General features: G+C 34.8%; 1 protein-coding gene across 2 annotated transcripts in view; it reads left to right on the top strand.

The window, feature by feature from the left end:
* The window catches only part of ATM (ATM serine/threonine kinase), an 83,546-nt gene that overhangs the window by 40,832 nt on the left and 26,580 nt on the right, over positions 1 to 16,134 (top strand). For both annotated transcript variants that reach the window (XM_074916046.1, XM_074916035.1), the window contains exons 31-44: positions 342 to 506; positions 781 to 913; positions 2,982 to 3,077; positions 4,451 to 4,622; positions 5,052 to 5,193; positions 5,828 to 6,004; positions 6,372 to 6,546; positions 10,197 to 10,284; positions 10,637 to 10,792; positions 11,694 to 11,802; positions 12,557 to 12,645; positions 12,741 to 12,843; positions 13,893 to 14,041; positions 15,517 to 15,621. In XM_074916046.1, the coding sequence (XP_074772147.1) occupies positions 342 to 506; positions 781 to 913; positions 2,982 to 3,077; positions 4,451 to 4,622; positions 5,052 to 5,193; positions 5,828 to 6,004; positions 6,372 to 6,546; positions 10,197 to 10,284; positions 10,637 to 10,792; positions 11,694 to 11,802; positions 12,557 to 12,645; positions 12,741 to 12,843; positions 13,893 to 14,041; positions 15,517 to 15,621 (1,859 nt within the window). The remainder of the gene's footprint in view (positions 1 to 341; positions 507 to 780; positions 914 to 2,981; positions 3,078 to 4,450; positions 4,623 to 5,051; positions 5,194 to 5,827; positions 6,005 to 6,371; positions 6,547 to 10,196; positions 10,285 to 10,636; positions 10,793 to 11,693; positions 11,803 to 12,556; positions 12,646 to 12,740; positions 12,844 to 13,892; positions 14,042 to 15,516; positions 15,622 to 16,134) is intronic.

Genomic DNA, 16,134 nt, shown 5'->3' with positions numbered 1-16,134 from the left:
AAATCATTGCCAATATTATCATGGTTGTATTGGACAGTATTTGAAATCAGCTTCAACAAAAGACAGGATAAAACTGCAGGCTGTGATAATAAAAGCTTTGATTACTGTTTGGAAGGGGGAGTAGCAAAAATGCCTCACCATTTTAAAATATATCTGTGATTTCCCCAACCCTCTATATATTTTATATTTTTTAATAGTGTAAATAAATTATCTTACAATTTTTTAAAGAGTTCTCAGTTTAATGGAACTTGGAGAAATACAAACTTTATAACCTGAATAAGAAATATGGCTCAAAAATGTTTCTCTGTCTTTTTTGTTTTCCATTTGCTTTTTATGTTCAGGTCCTAGGCTTGTTGAAGTATCTGGTGATAGATAATAAGGGTAGTGAAAATCTGTACCAAGCAATCAAATGCTTAGATCCTTTTCCTGAATATCCTGCTTTTAAAGATTTGCGAGCAACTCAACAGAAAATAAAGTACAGTAAAGGACCATATTCTCTTTTGGAGGTAATTACATTTTAAAATATATCTCATGGCATAGTGTTTTTGTAATGCAAACTTTCAAAAGAAAAACAATTTTCTAGATGTAGGTATAGTTGAGAAAGATTTAGATGAGACATGTGGATTCTTTTTATTGCCAGTTTCAGACACAGATACTTTTAGGTCTCCATTCTTATTTTGCATCTCTTAATATCCACATTGTGGTCTGCTGAGAGCCACTTCTTTACTAGAAGCCTTTATTTGTATGCTGTATGTGCTTAATACAAATGTTGCTTTGCAGGAAATTAATCACTTTCTCTCGGTTGGTGTTTGTGATTCACTGCCCTTAACACGACTGGAAGGACTGTATTATTTACGCAAACAATTGGAACAATACAAAGATCAGATGAAGGATCTGCTGAAAAATTTCCAGGGTACTGACATCAAATTATGTATTTATTTCTTTTTTGTCTGGTTGTAGGAGTGTAGCAATGTAACTCTATTCTGTTTTGACATTGAATGTTTTGTGTCTTGGGCTTTGTATTTTTAATAATGTAACCTTATTACAGTTTGACATGCAGAGTAGAATGGCATTTATAATTCATGCAAAATCTGAAGTACTTTTAGCAGAGTGTATTATGAATATTATATGAGGTGTTACATGGCAGAGAGGATAAAATGCCCTTCCAGCTCTTGGCATGGGACATTTATGATTGTGAATGACCAGGATAACATATAATATATTGCGTTATGGCTGCTTAATGAGTTTTCTTTTATACAAAACTCCCTACTCAGTTAAATGTAATGAAGCTAGATTTTATTAAGGCATGGTATGTTAGAAGGTAAAGCTTACAAAAGTTTTTAAATGGTAGGATTTAGTTTAGTTGAACCTTGCCACATCCCAGCATTTTGTTTCAGCCCTCAGTCCAGACCCAGTTCGTTCCTATTCTGGTTTTCAGATGCTTGTGCCAGACCGTTTTTTTTTTCTCCTCTACGTGAAGTCTTCATCAGCTTGTGTGCATGACGGGAAGATAAAAAGGGCTGATGTAATTCATTGTAAATAAGTGCAAAGTAACAGTCTGTTGTAATGTCATGGGGCATTATGTCTCCACATCCTGAATATCATTTACAATTTTAGTCTCAAAAATCAGCTTGAAAAGAGAGTTAGTAAAAGGGCAACAAGCTAGTGTCCTCATCAGAGGAGAGACTTGTGAACTTGGAAAAGAGATTGAAAAGGAGAGCCTTGTGAGCTTGGAAAAGAGATTGAATAGGAATACACAGAGGTGTATGGACTGGTGAATGGTGTGATGAAGCTGAGTAGGGAGCACTTACACTTCTATCACTTTTAACAAGAACAAATTATCTGGCAGCAGTTATACAAGAGAAACCATGTGGGTTTTTTCAAACAAAATATATACAGCATGGAACTTACTGCCACTTTCTGTGGAGATCAGAATCATAATGGACCTTAAAAGGAGTTAGACATATCTCAGAGATAATTAGGTATGAAGATCTGATCAGAAAACCCCAGTCTGCTGACTAACAAAACCTGAGACATACATAACCTTTGCTCTGTTGGAGACAGATTAGCAGACTTGATGGGCTTGTTGCCTTCATTTTGCCTTATACTAAAAGTCTATTAAGCACTTAGAAATATTATTATTATTATTGTTGTTGTTATTATTATTTTACTTAAAGAAGTAAAAAAACAGTTATTGATAAATGCTATAAAACTGTATGCTGAAAGATAACATTTAAGAAAGAACTACTGCAGCTTGGCCACATGTGTATTCATTTTTGCAGAAATGTCAGCAAACATAAAACCTGATTCCAAGTTTCCATTCCAATCAACAGGGTAGCAGGATTTTTTTTTTTTAAAGAAAATAATGCTTTTAATTTTTTTGCATTGGCAAATCAGTTTTTTTTTTCCTAGACCTTGTTCCTGGAAACTGCAAAACTACTTTTTTTTAAATGTTTATTTTGAAATAAGACCTCAGGCAGGCAGCAGATATGTAAGGAAATATCCATCTCAAGAGTTTATAGTTTGGCAAAGTTAATTAGGCAACTGAAAGATAGTCTGATTCTGTGAAATTCCTGGCAGAAAGCCTTATCCAGATCCTTGGATTTCAAACAGTGATATTAGCTTAAGTACTGTCAGTGGAGTCAGATAGTATGACTTCACTGTTTCAAATAACATTCTCATACTAATTTATGCTAGTTTTTCATATATTTAATTATAATTTCTTCATCAAAACACTGAAAATAATAGCATTTGTCTGTTCTAGTTTTGGCATAGTCAAATGCATAGAATTTTTTCAAGACATGATGAATAAGAAAAATGAATAATTTTTTTACGTACTGTTTAACCAACTTGCTTCAACATTAATAATGCATGGTGACATTTGTAGATAAAAGATATTAAAGCAGTGTTTTCTTCTAATATGTTCACATTACAAATACACAATGACATTTTTGGGGTTTATTTTTCTTTTTGAATGATAGAAAAGCCAGAAGATTCTGTAGTAGTGAAATTGGTGGTGAGCTTACTGCAGCTGTCCAAGATGGCAGTTAACCATACAGGTGAAAAAGCAGTGCTGGGTAAGTTAATTAGTCCCACAGGCACCCTTGGACTGTCACTGCAAACCCTAGGTTGAAACTGTGACCGTTCTCAATGTTACTTCCCACTGTTACTTTGCATTTGCTGCCAGAGGTGGCCATCAGGAATGTTAAAATGGGTGATACACCTTCTTTTCAGTCACCGTATTTTACAGCTTTGACTAATAACTTGTCATCAATTTAGACCCTGGTCTCTTCTAATAGTCATCTGCTGTTATATGGGTCACTTTATCAGGTTGAAAAATAGTAAAAAAAAATTGAAGAGAACTTATCTGAAAATTTGAAAGACATGTCTTAGTGGAAGTTAAAATAATCGTTCTTTGTCTTAAAACCTCCTCTTTATTATTAAAATTATTATCACCGTTTACATTGAGCACCTGATTAAAGCACCAAAATTAAAATCCAAATCACCTCTTCCTTGGGTTGGGAGTACTTCCATGAAGGTGGTGATTACTGAAATTAGATGTATAAACTAGGCGGAAACACAAGTAATGAGAACATTTGCTTTAATATATTTTTTGTTTAAAAGACTAATAACTGATAATTAAAAATGTTGAGCAATTGAAGCTCACACTGACTTCAGTATGATACGTTCTTCAGCACCTATGCAAGCCGTGAGTTTCAGCCTTTTCTGCATTTTCTTTCCTTAGATGATTTGTTAAATTTAGTTCAGAACACAACCTGTATATCTTCAGCCCATTTTTTATTTGCTCTGGTGGTTAAAACAATATTGTAGAGAAATATTTTCAAGACGTGTGGAGTATGAAGGAAAGAGCGGGGAAATTGTTTTTGGTTTCTTTCAGACAAATGTTAACATCTCTCTTTTAAAACTGTTTTCAAGGTCAATTTTGTTTTGTTTTTTCTTGTATGCAGTCATGTTTTTATAAAAAATATTTTGTCTGGAAAGCAATTGAGGAACACATTGATACAGCATTTTATGTGAAATGTAGGTTAATTCTTATAGAGTTTACAGGATACTGTTTTTATTTACCATGCCCTTAGGGAATGAAAATGAGAGTGTCTTAGTGGCTGTGATTCTGACCTTTTGCACTACCTGTTTCTGACACAAGCAAAACCAAAATCCATATCTGATTTAAACTGCAAAATCCAGAGTCACAGGCACTCCTGGGTAATTGAGTTAGAAAGATAACTCTATTATTTATGAGTCTTAAGCTGCAAAATTTGTGTACATGTAATTTTAATCGTAAAGCTCCTCAGGTGATTATTTATAAATGTTTGCAGCTTTTTACCCCATAGTAAGCTCAGTTCTAAAAGTAGTTTATATTAATTGGAACTTCTTAGGGTGAGACTTTGTTTTAGTGTGCATAAGATTATAAAATTACCTGCATTTGCAGAGGCTGTTGGAAGTTGCTTGGGAGAAATTGGTCCCATGGATTTTTCCACCATAGCTCTTCAGCGTGCTGAAAATGCACTGGATTCTAAAGCAGTGGACTTACTTGGTGATAGAAAACTTCTGTGGGTCTTCATAATGTTAACTCAAATAAATATTGCTTTAACAGATAATTGGTGAGTACACTTTTTTATTTAGTTAGTTTAAAGCTTAATAGGAATCATAAAGTTGTACCTTGTTTAAATCACCTCAAATTAACACTGTGGAAGTGTTAGGAACACCTGTTAATGTCCAACCATGTGCTTCTTCAAGGCTCAGATTACTTATCCAGTCAGGTTTAGATGATTTCTAGAAATTCTCTAGTTGGACTCGAGCCGGAGAATCTCTTCTGTGCTGTAGAGGATAGCAGTGCTGTGGAGTAAATACTGAGGCTTTGCTTTATAAGAAAATACGCACTGGCATATCCTAGTCCAAAATTTTCTGATTTGATGTGGACATTGTTAGATTGTGGAATTATTTGTCTTGTATGTTTGTAAAGGTGATTTTGAAAATAAAATATCTGAATGAAATTAATAATAATGCTGTTGTGTATGTTATTCTTACAGTATTGATGTTAGAGCTGCTGCTGTTTCCTGTTTGAAAAACATATTAGCCACCAAGTCTGGCAGTGAATTTTGGGAGGTTTATAAAAATAAAGCTGATCCCATGTTAATCTATCTACAGCCTTTCAGAATGTCTAGGAAAAAGGTACTTCTTCTGATATACCTTATTTATATGGCATAGGGGGTAGAGAAAACATTAGAATATTTATTTTTATAAAAGTAAATTTGATAATATTTTTGAGATAGACTTTGATGAATGCAAAATTTCGACTTCTCATCAGTCTGATTGCAAATATGATTGCTTTTGTGCATCTGTTTCTCCTTTCTGTTTCAGCATTTGCAGCTTCTTCACATAGGAAATTACCAATTTGACATTAAAAAGCTGTGTACTTCCATTATTAGACAATTTTTGATTATCTACTTGGTAATCTAATACATTCTTTCTCAGGATTCCAGTATCATTTGATACAAAAATTTAGTGGAAAAATAGGTCAGAAAAAAAGGTGCATAATTAACCATTAATTAGGTATTTTCTGATTTTCAAATTTTTGATTTGTAACCTAAATATGTCTAATGTGACCTTGTTGATGTTGCCAGTAAAATTTTATTTTTAGTAGTTTCAGATTTCCTTGGAAAACTTTACATTTACATGGACAAGATTGATATTTTCAATCAATTAAAGCACAGTTGATATTTAGTATGTTTTAGTGTGCATATTGCATTTTTTTTAACCGTCATAGAGTTTGTTGATATTTCCAATATATGTATTCTCCTCATAGTTTTTTGTAGTACCTGCTAATGATACAGAGGCTCCTTTAGAAACTTTGGATGACACAAACCTGTGGATCCCTCTGGGAGAGATTCATGAGACCTGGATCAAGCGCCTAACTAGTTCCATACTGGACACTGGAGGTGTGCAAAATGAAGTTCTTCAGTTAATGAAGCCACTATGTGAGGTGAGCTAAATTATGTATGTGTATGTATGTGCGCTGTGATGCACAAAAATATGTGATTACTTATCTTGATAGCAAATAGTAATTTCTGCTATGAAGTTACTACTTTTTTTAACAGTAATTAAGATCCTTCATAGTCAGATATTGCAGATACCCATACTCTTGCAGTACAAGATTTGAGAGATAACTGTAAACATAGATGAACTTTATATGACTCCTTTAATGAAATGCCAGTATAGCCCTATTTGGTTTACATTTTTCATATTACATGTTGTTTCTCAAGCATTATGTGTTTGAGTAGTTTGTTTATAACCTGAGAAAGGCTTTTGGTTGTTTTTCTTAGCAGCTGCTGTGCATCACTGTTTTTCAGGTGAAAACAGACTTGTGTCAAACTTTGCTACCGTACCTGATTCACGATATCCTTCTTCATGACACAGATGAGTCTTGGAGAAATCTTTTGTCTCTTCATATCCAGAAGTTTTTTACAGCTTGTTGCAGATTTGCCTCATCTAGTAGATCTTCCACACCTCCAAATTCTGATTCAGGTAATGTCATAATAATTTTGTTTCAGCTGAAAGAAGGATTCTGGTTCTGGAAGAATTATCTTCTGACATCAAATATACGATGCACACTTGTAGGCAGACAGAATTTTAGAAAATTCTGTCCAGTTGTTTGATCTTTTTCAGTGGAGATACCAGTAGTTTTGAAGCTCTTTGTGGGCAGCACCCAAGTAGTTTCTCCTGGGTAACTTCCTTCCTTAACCATAACTGGATAATGTTTATTACGTGCTGAATTTAGGTGTGATGCAATGTTGTGTGCTGCAAGACTGAGTCTTGGATGTCTCTTAAAATGACTAACTGGCAGTTAAATTCCTCTCTTACTCAAACAAGAGTGATTAAAAGCAGTTTTCACCTGGATTTTCCCCTTGGAAAAAAGACTTAACCCTTGCTTTAGCTTCTACCTGATGTTGATAATGGTCTCCCTACACGTTCAAAAGGCTTGATCCATTCTGGCAGAACGAAAGGAAGTTGTAACCAAAAGAACTGCACCTGAGTGTCAGTAATGCAGTAAGTTCCGCTGAAAACAAAGCACCTTTTAAACAAATTGGCTGGTGTCCTTTCCAAATAGGTGTGGTTGAAGTAAGAAGAAATCTGTGTCAAAAATCACAGAATCACAGAATTGTCTAGGTTGGAAAAGACCGTGAAGATCATCCAGTCCAACCATCAACCCAACATTAACAGTTCCTAACTACACCATATCCCTCAGCGCTATGTCAACCCAACTCTTAAACACCTCCAGGGATGGGGAATCCACCACCTCCCTGGGCAGCCCATTCCAATGCCTGACAACCCCTTCTGGAAAGAAATGCTTCCTAATATCCAGTCTAAACCTTCCCTGGCACGATTTGAGGCCATTCCCTCTTGTCCTGTCACTTACAGTTTGGTTAAAGAGACTCATCCCCAGTTCTCTGCAGCCTCCTTTCAGGTAGATGTAGAGGTCTCCCCTCAGCCTCCTCTTCTCCAGACTAAACCCCCCCAGTTCCCTCAGCCGCTCCCCATACGACCTGTGCTCCCGACCCTGCACCAGCTCCGTTGCCCTTCTCTGGACACGCTCGAGTCATTCAATGTCCTTTTTGTAGTGAGGGGCCTTTGTTATTAGACTGTGGGAATGGTACATGCACTTATTTTCAGGAAATAATGTATTTATTTGTGTATGTCCCTTACTTAACAAAAATACAGTAGCTTCAGGTTAGTATTTTTTTGTGCAGTAGCTACTCTGCTATATCTTCCAACTCCCTTCTTCAGTGACAAATTACCAAAGGAATGAGTCTGCACGGTGTCTTGCAGTCTCTTTATGGGCAAGTCATGCAAGCTTCAGGTTGCCAGAGAGGAAAAGGAACCCTTAATATTGCAGTTTGTACTAAGAGTGGTGTAAATAAGCCTAATGATACTATATGTATTTTAAGGTACTTTTTATAGGTGCTGGCTAGCCTGGCCAGAAAGATTTGTGTTCTTTCACGTTTTTGAAGTCAGGTAACAAGCTTTTCCCACAATCCAGATATTTTTATTATGTCCCACTTTGTGAGATAGAAAAGGATTAACTGTTTCTTATTCCCTTCCTGTAAGCAGCCAGAGAAGATACTGCACAAATTTATGCTCAGATGTACAGAGCAACCCAAAATGTTTTATGAAAAATATGAAGGGATTTTTCTAAGCTTTATAAACTTTCAGTTAGTTCAGTGACACCGGTGAGCAAATGATAGCAGCCTCTTCAAACTTTGTGATTCTATGGAAGGGATCTTACTGAAGCAATAAAAGCAAATGAAGGACATTTAAAAGCTTTAAATGGAGTTCTTCAGATGAAAAATTGCCCTGGTGCCAAAAAAAAATACATGTATTAGCACACAGCTCATTATCTATGTAGTTGTTTACAGATAAGCTGGAGGTGCACTAGCCAACAGAGCAAAGGCATGTTAATTTAAGAGTTGGAATGCTAGGTCATCAGCAGCATTCAAAACAAAAATTTTAAACATCTGGTGACTACTAGTTTTTTCAAGGAGAAATTCTTACCTTCTCAAAACAATGAGAAAAATCTTCCTAGAAAACCTAGATAAATTTCATTTCAATCCCTCAGGATGCAAATTGTGGCAAAGACCAAGCAGTTAGAGGCGAGTATTGAATGCTTATGAACAAGATTCTTCCTGTTGATGTATTTTGACATGCAGGTTCTAGGAATTGGCTCTTAATCTTGCCAATTTAAAGCATAAATAGTGTGAACATCATGCCAGTCGCTGCTTTGCCTGAGAAGCCAAACCTAATTGTAAATAGCCAAATGCTTGACGAGTCAGACCCACCAAACTAAAAATGAAGACTATTTTGGACTTAGTGCATGTCAGTCTAGCCGGAATCATATGTCAGTTGGATCTGTTGATTTGCAGAAGAGATTTAATTTTTTGTTGAATTAATCTTTCAAAATACATGTTTAGTTATTTCCCTTTAGAACTTCTGTCTGATAAAAAGAGACACCATTTTTGTTTTCTGGCTGTAAGCTTCTTGTTAGCAAGTGAGTATGAACACCATTGCTGACAGCTTATAGTCACTGTTGCAGTCATTTGGTCTGTTGTTTTAGAGTTTTCTTGGCCAGTGCCTTTTCGTTCCCCTGACTTGTTAATACTTTCTGGTACCCAAATAATTTTAAATTTTTAATTATTTATCTGATCAAATTCTGAAAGAGGAGGTGGTGATCCCTTTAGGGCGTTGACTGTACAGTGCTAACAGAATGGACTTTGCCTGTGAGATGTTATGCCTACATCTGCACATGGGTATGGATCTGGAGAGCAAAATGTCGTGGTGCATTAGAAACTGGGAGTCAGATGTCGCCACTATATGTCTTTTGGAAGTTAAGCATGTGAGAGATGACTGATAAAGAAGGACTTGGTTTTCCTTCTATAAGGTCTTTGGTAGCAGTGGAAAGTAAGCATTCTTAATTTCTGTTTGTTGGAGCACATGAAATACCCAGATACTTTTTTTTTATGTGGCTTTTGCTTTCCTTAGGGGAAATGTCTAGTTCTGCATCTTACTGTAGTGTAATAGCAGTCAAATCTTTGCTTATGCTTTCCCTATTTCTTGCTTCTTGTAATTTATAAATTTAAAAAATCCAGAAAAAATACAAAATTATTAACCCAACAACCAGAACAAAACCTGTAGCCATCTGTTTTTTTAAAATCCAGAAACAAGGTATGGAAATATAAATTCTTTAAAAGTGGCGGGGAGAGATAGTTGTTTTTGTATAAGCATACATACTCTATAAAATCTACAGTAAAGCTAATAGTAAGTATTTCTGTGGCTTTGGATTAACTTTATATGGCTCAAGCCTAAGGGAAGAGGTCTGTTGGAGCTTTCTACAGTGATGTTGGATCATCTTTGATTCTATAAGAAGAAATAGAATCCACAAATTATTAATGCAAAGATAATTTGTTAAAGAAAATTGCAGTATAAATTACTGTAATGTCACTAACATCATATAATGAGGGGAAATACATTTTGTGACAGCTTATTAATTTAATGTTGGAAATGCCACCCAAAGAAGTTTTTAATTATTTTCTTGAGTACAAAATACACCTTTTTATTTTGTAAGTGGATATGTTTTGGCAATATATGACTTTATATTCTTTCTTTTTAAATATACATCCTAGAACAAGAAACACATAATTTTAGAAGTTTGGATAAAGTATCTCGACGAACCATGCTTGCTGTTGTTGATTACTTAAGAAGACAAAAGAGGTGAATTACAGCTTTCCAGAATGTTGCTATCATTTCATTATGACTGTTCTAAGATCTGTTGTTACTCAAGATTAAGGAAGAAGGATGTGGTAGAGAACATGCCAGTTAAAAGAATGAAGTTATAGTAGTGACCTTGCATTTGTTACAGAAATTATATGACTAGCCTTAAAGGGTTCTAACTATGCTGGAGGAGTTTCCTTAAAACTTTGCCTGATACACTTTTTGTGGTGTGGCTTTTTGGGGGGCTAAGATAAAATTAGCCTTTGGAAGCCTTTATAGTTAATGGGATTTATTTTGTTTATTGTTAGGGAGAAGGTCTGTTACAGCAGAATTAAAATCTTTATTTAATCAGATCTGTTTCAGGTACAGTTTTTGATGACAGCTTCTGGCTAGATCTGAATTATCTTGAGGTTGCTATAGCAGCACAGTCTTGTGCTGCTCACTTCACAGCATTGCTCTACGCAGAAATCTACGCAGACAAGACTAATAGAGACAAACAGCAAGAAAGGTACAAGGCTTAGGGAATGTGGTTTCTTAACATTTTGGGTAAAATGGATCATGTTTTGTGTGTCTCAGTAGTGTTTTATTACATGCAAAGTCAAGGAAACTTGTGTGTATTGACCTGGAAAATATTTCTACCAGTCCTTGAATGTGATCCCAACCTTCCTATTAGCTCTTACACACTCAAAATAGTGTCATTTTGACTTCTAACCAGAAAGTTTTCTTAGTAGTGTGTGTTCTGGAGAAACTTAACCTAATGTTTCTGAGTGCTAAAATATGAGTCTCACTTTCTAAATTGAACACATTTTAGATTCTATTTCTCATAATTAATAGTGTGCTAGTGGTTAAATTACGGCCAGAAGTGAATCAGGGGAAGAAAGAAACCATGGAATGATGACCAGAATTATGTGGGTAGAGGTCCTTGTAGAAGTTTTCTTCTGTAATGGACAGTTATCTTTGTCTTCTAGTCTAACAAGATCAAAAACCAGAACTAGTTTACTAGCTTCATTTTGGCAACAAATAATTCTAAGGCAGTGAATGTATAACAGAAGTACGGTGTATAAGCATATATATTATGTAGTTGCTTTTATTCTTTCCCAGAAGAGAGCATTCTTGCTTCAGGTGTTCACAAAAGCAATTTGATTTAATAAAAGATTAGATACTACGAGGTGGGTTTTTTTTCTCTGAAAAAACATCTTGATGCTGAAATCCCTTGATGTTGATATTCTCAGCTCAGCTGATCACTTTGTCATTCTGGTGGAGAACCATTTTGAATAACCTGGGGATATGGCAGGCCTGATCTTGCGTTTTGTATTTGTGCCCCTTACTTCTTACGGGTTGTTTCAAAATTTCCTTAGTTCTTTGCTTGGAATTTCATTTAATTTTACTGGTTGAAACATTTCTTTTAGGTCATCTTTTAAAGCAGCTAAGAGTTTGACATTTGAAGAAGAAAGTCAAAGAACAACTATTACTATTTTGAATGAAAAAAGTAAAGAAGAAACTGGCATAAGTTTACAGGTACATGTGTGTGCTTCATAATCTGAAAGCAAACCTTCCCGTATAATTACAGTTAACAGTAGGTTTCATCTGAGCTGAAGGCAGATCTAGTTGAACTTCAAAAACTTTATTTGAAAGTTCTCGTGCTCTAATTCAAAGTGAACTCCATGGCCTTGCTGAAGAAGTTAAGTCATTCACCTGAAACACTAATTAACTGGCAAATTTTCAGTTGCAGCAAAGCAGACTTTGTTCCCTGAAAGAACTGACGTCATGGTGATAACCAGCTAAGCATTTTTCAGATTGTTTTGTCAGAGAGATAAGTTCATTAAAAATCAGCAAGTGGTGTAGCAAGTTGTAACAATCAAACCCAGTAGTATTATCCCCTACAAGCGTATTTGATATATATGAAATCTAAGTTGCTTTTTTCCATAGTTCATTATTCTAGAACTTGCTTGCATATCTTTAAAATGCATTGTTTAGCTCGTATGTCTCATACTCATTCAGTACTACTGCCTTTTGCTTTTCAACCAGTCCACCTAAGGCCCAGCACTGTTTTTTTAATAACTTAGGGAAGCTAGGTACTCCTAAAGAGTTTTGCTAGACTACAGAAATTTTCTCCCTGACATAATAGCAGTTTCAGATACTACATAAAGGAAAATAAAGCAATAATAACAACATGTTACATGGAAGGACTTATATTTATAAATTTACATAATACATATAAAACTCACTTGAACTGGTTCCAAAAGAGATAATTCTTCATTTTATGTTCTAGGACCTTCTCATGGACATATATAGAAGCATAGGAGAACCTGACAGTCTCTATGGCTGTGGTGGAGGAAGAATGTTACAGCCATTAGCACGGTATAATTTATTAACATTCTTTTGTTCTTTAAAGTCATTGCATTCATTTATTAGTAAGGAACTTAAATTGACAATTTCTTGTCAACTTACAACAGGATAAGAACATATGAGCATGAAGCAGTATGGGAGAAAGCCCTTGTAACATATGACCTTGAGACAAGCCTCTCTCCATCTACTCGACAGGCAGGAATAATAGAGGTAATTTTATAATAGGAAATGGATGTAGGAATTGATACCCATCATACTGAGAGTCATTTGTAGTAAATGCAAAATTGGTTTAGGACTAGAAGAGATCTCTTCGGTCAAAAAGTCCATCCCATTGTCAGAGACAGCCAAGCTGTGTATTATAAGACAACTCAGTATTTCTCCTGAAAACACTAAGGCTCCTAGTCCACTTGTCACTCACCAGTAATCTGTATCTTGGGTAATAAATTTTGTGAAATATTTCAAAATAAATAAATTTAATTTTATACAGAATTTGGCCAGCTCCTAGAATGACAGGATATAAGAAGTAATGTAATTGGTTATTTTTGTAATCTCATTCTTTATACCTCCATTATGGCAACTAACTTACTGAAACTGTGGTATTTCTGGTAAAATAAATACATAGAATCAGTGTTCATTTATTTTGATCCCTTAAAAATATGTTGCTTTTTTTAGCCTAAGAGTGTTTACACCAGTTCTGTAATGTCATAGCACAGGTATATCTGTTTCCTCTCATTTAATTTTCCTATGGTACTTTTCTTGCCTAACCCCAAATTGTTTAGTATCATTGTTAAAATTCCATTGTTAGTCTTCTTCATAGTGGCTGCACACGTAACCGGGATAAGTGGTCACAATTATAGAGTCATTATGGTTTTCAAACAGATAGGAGTTTAAGAGTTGTAAGAAACTTTTTCAAATTTCTACCAGGAAAAACAGTTCATTAAGAAGTAAAACCAGTTTTGGCTTACTACTCAATAATGATAGAATGGAGAAATGTAAGCACATAGTACATATGAAACACAACATGGACATTTATTTCAAAGAATTCCAGCCACAGTAGTAATGAAACTGTTTCTCCAGGGTTGCAGGTATTAATAGTGTATTTCAAAGTTTTCATCCTATATAGTGCTGAGTCTAGAAATGCTTATGGTTCTGCCTTGCCTGCAAAGACTTCTTTGTTTCCAAAGGTAAAATAAAACCTTTTAAAAAAACAGTACAGCTTATTAAAGGAGAAAATGAACTTTCAGTAATGTTAATTCCAGGCTCTGCAGAATTTTGGGCTTTGCCACACTCTTTCCATGTATTTAAAAGGACTGGAACATGAAAACACTGAGTGGTGTGCAGAATTACAGGAAATACGCTACCAGGCAGCATGGAGGAATATGCAGTGGGGCCACATCTCTTCTATCAGGTATTAAAAGGCTTACTTTTTTGCTATTTTTTTAAATGAAAGGCAATGGTTTCAGTTCCAAGCAAAAAGGTGACATTGGAGTATTATTTCTATGAAGAAGGTCACCTAATTTATTTTAATCATTTAATTGCAAAGCAGTCTTTTTCACTTAGACCTGTCTGATTTGTATGCCCATCACTTTTCATTTTCCTGACAAACTGTACACAGTTGATTCTTTTTGATTGTTCATAACTATATACTGAAATTTTCCATTTTTGACTCATAGTAGATGTGTCTTAAGTACATATGAGGGATATATAGTTTTGAATGTTTAATTTATAAGCATATGGGGAAGATATTACTCAGTAAGGCACAAGACGTTACCAAGACCCTGGATAAGCCAACACCAATGTTGATTCATGGCTACTGCCTCATAAGGAGTAATCTCCTCCTTTGTGTAATTCTGGATGCATGGCTTCAGTTATTTCATATGACTGGCCAGGATCTAGTGCAAACTCTGTCCCTTCCTAGTACAGCTACATCATTGCACGTTTTAGGAGGAATACAGAATAGATTCACTGCATTTTGACAAAAGCAGAAGTTACATGATGGGTTCTTCAGTAACTCCTTCTACATTAACTTTTAGTAGTAGGGAGAATGGAGGATTTTTCTCCTAAGGGTTTTACAGAGAGATGGATCTGGGGGACATACTCTTGGTGTGTTCATTCTCTTCTCCTGCACTGTGTTAAGATCATTGTTTAGAAGCACCTGAAAGACTTCACAGACTGTGTTGAAGGACATATGTTGTGCCACAGTCAGAACAAACTTCATATAGGTGGGCTCTTTTTGTCCCTGGATTAGGGTCTGTATAAATCTTTTTGGCTATAAATGTTGAAGGCAGATAGAATATTCAGCATTAATACAGGAGCAGAAAAACAACGTGTAAGATGAAAAAAGAGAGAATGAGATGACAAGAAAGAGAACAGTCAAGGAGAAACAGAAAGAAAAGTGAAAAGGGCAAAGAAGAGAAAATTTAATTGAACAGTATGGGCTTTTTTAGCCTTCCAATTTTCTTTACTTTTTCCTTTTTAAAATATTTCTGAAGTTAAGTGTAAAAAATTGTTGATTCTGAACTGAAGTTGCATACATACCATAATATGTATCTTTCAGCATAATACTGAGAAATGTGTTATGATTAAATTTTTATTGTGCAGTTGGTTTTGTGTTGTATTTTTGATACAACCTGGAACATATTCTCTGTATTCCAAACATTTTGACAATTACTGTTTCTTCTTTGTTTTAAAAGAACAGCTTTAATTTATAAAATAGTTAATTTAAATTTTTAAATGTTGCATTATTATTTTTTATCATGCAAAACAACAATCCATCCAAATGCAGAAAATTTACTACTAAAAATATTTGTCATAAAGATCAAATTGACTTCATTGTGGAGAAATACAGTTTTCCTTTTATTTTATGTTACTTTTATTTGTAAGAGATGAGACAGGAAGACCAGGGTACCATGAATCACTGTATGATGCTCTTCAGTCTTTACGAGATAAGGAATTCTCAGCTTTCTATGACAGTCTTAAAGATGCCAGGTAACTGTATGCAAATATTCTGCTGTTAGAGAGATGGAGAGTGTGTGTGTGTGTGTTTGTAGTCACAAGTTATGTATTAAAGACTACTGTGGGGTTTTATTGGCTTAAATCAAGATTCATGTATAGAATAAAAATAATACTTCTGGACTGTGACTTCATTTCTAAGTTTTTGGACTTAAATTTGTCTTTTGTGCATATACAATTTGTGTGCTAATTGAAGATCCATTTCCTGTAGTATACATCCCTTACTTTGTGGTCTTCTTAAGTGGACTTGAATGCTGACTACTCTTTTTTAGCTGAGCTGTTGCATACGCTTTGCTTTTTATATATGCTTTCCGTGTTTTCATTTATTGACAAACTTAATTTTTTGACCATTAATGGTGATACAGAATAATTCTGAACTGAGTAGTTTTGCTGTTCAGAATCTGTTCATTATATGGAAGTCATGTTATGTATATTTGGAATTACTTCTTTGGAATATTTAAATATTTACTTTTTCTCTGTTAAATCCAT

This window comes from Athene noctua, chromosome 1 (assembly GCF_965140245.1).
Source record: "Athene noctua chromosome 1, bAthNoc1.hap1.1, whole genome shotgun sequence".
NCBI classification, from domain to species: Eukaryota; Metazoa; Chordata; class Aves; order Strigiformes; family Strigidae; genus Athene; species Athene noctua.
The sequence above is the reverse complement of the archived record's forward strand: the minus strand, read 5'-3'. Positions and strand labels throughout refer to the sequence as shown.